At 39.2% G+C, this 8,181-nt stretch overlaps 1 protein-coding gene across 1 annotated transcript; it reads right to left on the reverse strand.

The window, feature by feature from the left end:
* Positions 1-744: 744 nt before the first annotated feature.
* Positions 745-7,669, reverse strand: cUnh1orf210 (chromosome Un C1orf210 homolog). Its single transcript, XM_079351039.1, has 4 exons — positions 7,539-7,669; positions 1,897-2,441; positions 1,428-1,622; positions 745-1,243 (listed from the first exon to the last, which is right to left on the reverse strand). Exons 2-4 carry the CDS (start codon positions 1,952-1,954, stop codon positions 1,035-1,037), a joined length of 462 nt encoding a protein of 153 aa, XP_079207165.1. The 5' UTR covers positions 1,955-2,441; positions 7,539-7,669; the 3' UTR covers positions 745-1,034.
* Between the last annotated feature and the right edge of the window lie 512 nt (positions 7,670-8,181).

An 8,181-nucleotide genomic window follows, 5' to 3' on the forward strand; every position in this document is an offset into this window, starting at 1 on the left:
AGCCTCGCCTGACAGCTTCTCACGGACCTGTCAGACTGCTCTCATCAGCTGGATGGTCTCAATGGATCTACAAACGCTTCAGGCCTTTTTTACGAGGCCCAGTGTCAGGCTTCATTTCTTCTCTTGGTACCAGAGTTGTAAAGTTGAAAGAGACAGAAGAGTGTGATGATACCAGCTCGTGGAGAGAGCCCACTGTAGGGTCCCCCCTGAAGTTACAACCCCTGTTTGAATTTAAATATAAATTTGACCCATGTAGAAAGTGAAGGTGGCACTGATTATTTTGTATTCAGATGAAGTTTTTTAATTTTAAAGGTTTCACAGTAGAGGTGCTCAACTCATGCACAGCCTCAGTACAGAGGGGTTTCTAAAAATAGCAGTAAAATAGAAAGTTATTACAGGTAGGCTAAGGCTTTTACAATGAACGAGCCAGCCTACATTTTTCATGATGCTGTAGTCATGCCTTTTTTGAGGACAGTTTGTACTTAATGTACTGTCCTTTAAAACACTAGAATTACATTGTACAAGTGCAACAATACCTTAAGACAGAAAGTAAAATGTGTGGGTATTATTGCTGTTGATCTGTCTGTTGCAGAGCATCAATGTGTTGCTTACGACTTGCCATATTTAAAAAAAAGAATCTTTTTTTATTCTTAGAAATATATATATTTTTCTTTTTAAATGCTGATTCAGGTAAAATAAAATCAACCAATTTTCACCAAGAACAAATGATAACATTACTATTACTGTTGTTATACAAAACTTTAGTTTCCATGTATAATATGGTGATATTTATTAATAGTATAATCTGCAACTCTCTATTAATTATAATGGATTCTCAGGCTGGACATTGACAACTGCTGTCATTAATGCATCTTGCAATCAGTCCTTTATTGCTTCATGGTGAAGCTGCTCGTGAGCACTGGTTTTACATTTTTAAGTTTTCCGAAACTTACCAATGCTTAACAAGTACCCAGTTTTAGATCAATGATAGAAATAATAAAAAAAGAAAGGTAGTAGAGCTGGTTGTTGTCCTCCTAAGCGATGGAAAACTCAATCTCATCCATCTCCTCCTCTGTGTCGTCTGTGTCCTCCATGATCTCTGCCGCTCTCTCAGCCCTTGCCCTCTCGCTGGCCGGGATGTAGTTGTCCTCGATGAAGCCGTCGTCATCCTCCTCGCTTACAGGAGGCAGGCAGTGAGGATTTATTCCACGTCCATTCTGCATGGCAAACTCCACCTCCTGGCCTGGAAGCAGTGATAGAAACACAACAATGAATCAAAGATATGTTCCATGTGTGTTCAGTGAAAAAAGATTACACAACAGAAGCAGCTGTCACATTGTCGTTAACCATGATGCACTGCATGATTAATGACCAATGCACAAGGAAAATTAAGAATAATATGTTTTATGCATAAAAAAAATACAAACCTGATGTGTCAAACTGGCTCGCAGTGTCTGTGTCCCTCAGCCGTGTGTGCCTGTAGCTGGCCAGGTATCGCCTCACCAACTGACATTTAGCCAGGAGGGCGATGATGATGGACACCGAGATGGCTGTGGCCAGGACGGCCACCAAGAACTCCCAGTTGTGAGACTTATATCTGCTCCTCTGGGTTATTAAAGTGCCTGCAAGAGTTGCATCTCATCAGTTAAAAGTGTTGAGCATCATCCTATAGTTTTAAATTGGTGTAAAAATTGGGAAACTGTACCTAAATATGGAATCACATCCCAGTCGGACCCCAAACATTAACTTTAATCATCTATTTAATCCTCTCACTCATTTTACACTTGTCATATTTGCCATAAATGACCTAGAATCTGGATTAGATTAATACTGAGCATCTTTTAAGGATTAATTACTTTATATTTGACATTGGGGATAAAGAAAAATATTCCTTACCATTCTGTGTTGTTATTGGTGTGGCAGGAGATGATGTAATATTTCTTAATAGTTCCATCTGGCTTTGCTCTTGTTTGTACAGTCTCGTAAACAGAGTCTCTTTTGTGGTTAAATCTGCCTCTGGCTGGATGAGAACTGTCTCTTACTTTCAGGCACCATTAACTCCACCATGGATCAATGTCACATGTATGTCAGTCAAAAAGCGGATTTACAGAATGATTTTTGAACTTGCAGATGAAGCTGGAAAGAAGCCTTTAATTCCTTCACCAGTGGAGTTTTGATAAGGTGCAAAGATGGTTGTTATTGTATGATCTCAAACTGGATCTGAGGGAAATGCTGCAGGGCTGACATCTCCCCAGATGAGGGGGTTAGTTGTCAGGAAGATTTCTGATGACCAGGAAGGAGTCAAACCACCAGAGCTCCACTAGGTGGCAAGGTTGTGTGACAAGGGAGTCATAGGTTCAGACACAAGTGAAAGGCGGTGGCAGCAATATCCTCTTCTGTGAGATTGTAAATGTGAGACCTCTTGCTGCAGTCAAATGAGGCTTTAAAGAGACAGTAGAAAGAAACAAACAAGAGTTAAACAGTATGAATTATTCCATTTCACACACAAGCCCACAAACTGGAGTGAAATATCAATACACTACAATGTCTCTATGACCTACATCTCACATTAAAGGTTTGAAATATATTTGACTCTTTGTGCTTGAAAATTCATATTTCATAAGGGAGCCACATAAAAAGGAACAATCAAATGACCTAAATATTTCACTTAGTATGTATGAAGAGTGAGAGTGTCAACATAAAAAAAGGAGAAGCGGCATGGATCCCCCTAAATCCTGAAGTCTTAATTGAGAGCAGGCTGTCAGGAGCTCAGGAGGATATCATTCACAACAGGAAAAGTGTGTCGCAAACAGGAAAGTCACAAGTTAAAGATTAAATTCAGTTAAAGGCAATACATGAGACTCAAACTCAAAGGAAGTAGAATTAAGTCTATCCGACGAGACTTGTTTCGGAAGAAACACAATTTCAAAGCCTTTCAGTTAAATCAAATTTTGGATTCTTCATAGAAGACTAATATAGATTTCGATTTGTAAACTGTCACAGTGACCGTCAACATTAGCCGACGGCGAAAACATGAAGAACACTAGTCTATTTTTTGGGCAAAGATTGAGATAAAATGGCTGTTTGTAACTTGAGCTAGTGCTAAGCTTAGCTTCGTTTAAGAAAAGAGTGTAAATACCAAGGAAAATAGCATGTCTCTGTGAAAAATAATCTTCTTTGAAAGCAAAAGTAAAGCTCATGATATTTGTTATTTAATTCAAACTCATCTGTCGTGGGAGAGGTATTCATGAGAGGATCATTAGTAGCTTGGGCGAGTCTTAACTTAACTAGCATGTTTCTGTTGAAAGATAATCTTCCTTCACAGCAAAAGTAGAACAACACTTTATTTCTATGTTGGTTAGTCAAAACTGATCACTATTATGACAGAAGTTTTAAAGAGAGGGTCGTTTGTATTGAGTTAGTTTTAGCTTAGCTTAGTGAAACCACTTGAAACAGGGAGGAACTAGCCAAAACCTGGTTGTTGGCATAGCAACTGCTAGAGTACTTTTAGGTGGATTTTATAACCTTTGAAAAGAGACATGCCAGCTGTTTCCCTCTGTATTTGTTCTAATCTAACTTCCTTATTCACTGTACAGCGGCTTTATGTACAGGCACAAGGGTTGTGTTGATTTTCTTAACTTGGTTGCCCATTTTTCCATATTAGCCTATTTATGATCTACCATGCCCTGCAATGGGCAGCTAGTCACTAAGACATCAGTGATTCTGAACGCAAACACAAACCTGTCTTCCAGAAAAACTTGTATTTGAAAGACAGAGGACCTTTGATGGAAGCCGTTTGCAAATTTGCCAGATATTTGCATGCATGTGTGCTCCTTTCTGTTTAAGGGTAGAGCTTGTCAGGATGCAGTCAGAAAGAAAAGAGGCTGTAGTGTAACACGTCAGTCAACTATATTTTCTTTAGTATTGAAGGATAGCCTACATTTTTGTCCTTATTCTCTGTTTAGTGATTAATATCTCTGTGTTTATGTCAGGTCTTTTAATTTTATTTTATTAATGTTAGCATGCTCGTAGCTGTTTTTTCTTCTTTTCTTACTATTGACACTGTTTATATTTCCCATTTCCTGTTTTTGAGCTGCTGTAACACCCACATTTCGTCCATTGGGGGATCAATAAAGTATATCCTAATCCTTAATGATTCCAGATTTTGGTATTTTAAATAAGTGATTATTTCAAAATACACCTCATTTATATGAATGAAACAAAAAAACAGAGATTCCACGTGATGAAAACATAGTTGACTGTGTTTAAACTGTACAGTTGTTTTTGACCCTCACATTAATCCGCAGCATGTGGATGGTGCAGCTTGTTGTTTAGAGTCGGATTTCTGTATCTCTCTCTCTCTCTCTCTCTCTCTCTCTCTCCCTCGTTCTCTGTCTTTCTTTCTCTCTCTCTCTCTCTCTCTCTCTCTCTCTCTCTCTCTCTCTCTCTCTCCTTCTTTTGGCTCTGAGGAGATTTTTCACAGCAAGAGGGATCCAGCTGCTTAGCGCCAACCATTAGCCTTCTTCCTTTTCGTCTTCTACAGCTATTCTCTTCAGCAGTGTTGGCTGTAAACACACTGACAGGGCTGCCTTTATCTCTTCCTGTTCTGTCCTCACACAGGCGAAACACAACAAAATATACACACCAAGCAGCACAGGACCGGCAGCTATAAGAGAGCAGCCTGGGAGCCAGAAATCCCTCTGTGTGTGTCAGATGTGCTCGTGTTTGGGAGCACTACTTTGAACCGCTACTGTGCATTTGTGTAAGTTTTGTGTGTGACAATGCGTGCGAAGAAAGCTTTATTTGCCTCGTTGTCTGCTGCATAATCTTGAGTTTGAATATTATTTCATAACTGAGAGTCAGTTTTTTTTCAGTCTTTCTTTGTTTCCGTGCTCCAAATTGTAAGTTGAGTGTCAGTTTACAGACACTAATGATGGCCAGAAGGTGGAAAATGTTCTTTCTGTCATCAAACTGAATTAAACATACTGTAAATTATGCTCTGCCTTTGGAGCATGATGACTTTCCTTTGAACAATTAACTGTTAGCAAGTTCATAGTGTGAAATGTAGTTATGAAGGTTAAGGTTTCAACTCACACAGTTATTAAAGAAACGCACCCACATAGGTCATCTGTCTACACAGCTGGGTATACTTCGTATTGTGTCTGATGTTAGGAATTCTTGTGAATGAAGCAAACTACAAGAAGAGAGAATATATGTTTAGGGAAACTACCTCAATACAAAGTATGTTGATCCAGTGGTCTGTACAAGGTTTATAAATAATTCAGAGAAGGTCAGGGATGACTGATGTGTCATCACAAAACACAACACTCTGGAAGAAGATATGCTCGCACATGGTTTTTATGCCACGCAATCACCAATCAACATTTTGACCAGAGGTCTTCTTCAGGGGATCATTTTTGAGCAAGTCGTCTTTGAATTTTTCACAATATGAACTTCAAGCCCCTGCGAAGAGTCATGAGCTGCTTCTGAATAAGACTCCAGTTGTTGATAAGTGTTTCTCTCTTTGAGCTACAGTATAAAAGAAAAGGAGACCATCAGTAATGCGACAGACTATTTCTATTATTTTTTGTGTATTTAATCACTGCCATGGGGTAGGCATATGAAACAAGATTATTTGCAGCATGCTTTGCATCATGTGTTTGAAGCCAAATCAGATGTTCTCTCGGAAAATATGACCTGCATTTGTACAGGCCAAAACCAGCAAAGATACCAAAGTCATCACTTTGTCCACTGGAGTCACCAAAATTGGACACAAACCAAAAGTTCGACAAAGGAGCTTTAATTTACATAAGTAATGTATTTATAACTAAATCCAAATAGGATAAATGATCATTTCCATCCCAAACATGATAGGATCCAAAACTAATAAAATCTTTTAGTTACGTTTTTGTGTTTGAACCTCACCCACAAAATACACATAATTTTGATTTACAACTAATTTCTGAGTGTATTACACTTGTATATTGAGTTTAGTTTGAGTTTAGTTAGTTTGAGTTTAGAGGGTGTAATACGTTAAATCCACTGCATTCACCATTATTTTGACATAATATGTGTGCTTGGGATCCTTTTAAGTTTCAGGTGGCTTTGAGTTTTTGATTGTGACTCTATATCTCCAAACATCTCATAATGTCAGCGTGAAATAGTCAATTATTTCACCAAAAAAAAAGCCAGATCCAGAATAAGTCCACTATTTGCAACATAAGCTTCCATTTATTCCGTCTGTGTTATTCCAAAACCAAAACCTACAATTTCCTAGCAACACAGTGGAGGATACCCAGTCCCTGTCATGAGAATTACCAAGACTAACTCCCAATAAGAGCTAAAATATCATTTACTTTATCCAAGCTTAGCCATTCTTTAAACTACCACGCTGTAAAGTATAGATGTGTCATTTTCACACCTGGACGTGTCTGATCTCACAATGTATTCGCCACTAAACTTCTTTAATATCATTTGATTTTATTAGAAACAAAAAACAAACGTTATGGACTTACATCAAAGGGAAATTTTGAACACCGCAAACACTCACAAATTTCATTGGCTTCTTAAAATAAACCGAGTTGGTCTAAGCAAACATCTGTCTCTGTGGCTCCAATAATCACAGAGAGATATTCGCAGAAAATCAAAGCGCCGTCCTTCAGATGACCTAAGCCCCAATAATCCACAGAGCAGCAAGCCTCTTATCCTGCTGCCAAGATGAGTATTTATGTCTTGACATGAAAATGTGTGGAGGAGTCGGGCTGGGCCATTGTTAGTCGAGGATAATGGCATCATGTCTGATAGGGGAGTTGAAAAACAGCTGGCAGAGACGGTGTGTTTTGTTTCACTTATACACGGCAGATCATGCTCATTTTAATTAAAACGCTTCTTCCTTTATTCTTTTTTTTACGAAGGTGAGGTCTGACAACTGATAGCTTTGGAGAAGTGCTATAAAATGTCAGGTTTGGTTTTTGCCTTCAGCCCTGAAATAAGGACCCTGTCAGCACAGCCAACCACTTTCACAACAAAACCAGCTTAATGACCTCAAACAGCGACATGTAAAGATGAGCTTGAGCACTTTTTGTAGATAATAAACAAATGCAATCCAAAGAAAAGGTGCTGTTAATGGAGCAGGAGTGTTTTGGGTGAAAACAGCAACAGCCCACAGCCCACATGCAACAGGTGCAGGAGTCTGTTTGGCTACCAAGTCTTTCAAATGAAACTACTGCATTTATCGAGAAAGAAAGACTTCATTTGTTGCTATCGCACAAAATAACTTTCTACCTTAAAGTCTGACAAAAGTCTTTTTCTGGCAATACCTGGTTTTGCACAAAACCAGATGAACCCATAATGATATCTAAGCATTTTTAGTGTTGAGGCATTTGTGAGGGCATTTTTCTAATTTAGTATTAAAAGGAAATAATGGCATTATCAAGTCCAGACAGTCTAATGAACTTTGCATAATTCAAATCAGACCATAGATGAGACCATCAAAGCTTCTACTCTGAGAGAATCAGCTGATAATTCCCAAGTCTTACCTGGTCACCTGTGTGTGTGGCTTCCTTTGGCTTCAGTGAGTTCACCTGCCGTATTTGTCCGCTCTCACATTTCACATCAGCGACGTTTTCTTTTGCATTGTGTGTGTAAAATGGAGAAACGTTGTGCAAAGGTTGAAAGAGGTGTGCTCTACGGCTGCTTCTCAGAAGGACAAGTTAATGATTAACTTTGTAACCAAGGTGTGCTCCCTCCCCTCCCACCTCCCCTCTGTCCAATGACACAGCAGACCTGGACAGAGTCGAGGCTGTCAATCAGCACTAACAAACCAGGAAGAGTAACAACAACAACATAACCACCAGCGTGTGTTTAAGCCACCAGGGGAACCTGTTTTTTGTGCAAATAAAAGTTTAGATTGTGTAGATGCATATCCAGTGAGTATTCAAATAATCCTGTTTGATATCTGCTTTGTGCGTCTTTTTGCAGTGTGTGAAAGGCACCACACCTCACTCTGTTTATCCACCATGTAAACCCTTTTTCTCAGCCCTTTTCACATGTGGGAGGAAATCGGACAAGATACAGTTTGAGAGGACGAGGAGGTTTGTTTATTCAAGACGTACAGCCTGAGGGGAGAGAACAGACCTCTGAAAGGAAAAGCGAGATGACCCTGAAAACAATAGCGCCGCT

Source organism: Symphodus melops (genome assembly GCF_947650265.1).
Source record: "Symphodus melops genome assembly, chromosome: 8".
In the NCBI taxonomy this organism is placed as follows: domain Eukaryota; kingdom Metazoa; phylum Chordata; class Actinopteri; order Labriformes; family Labridae; genus Symphodus; species Symphodus melops.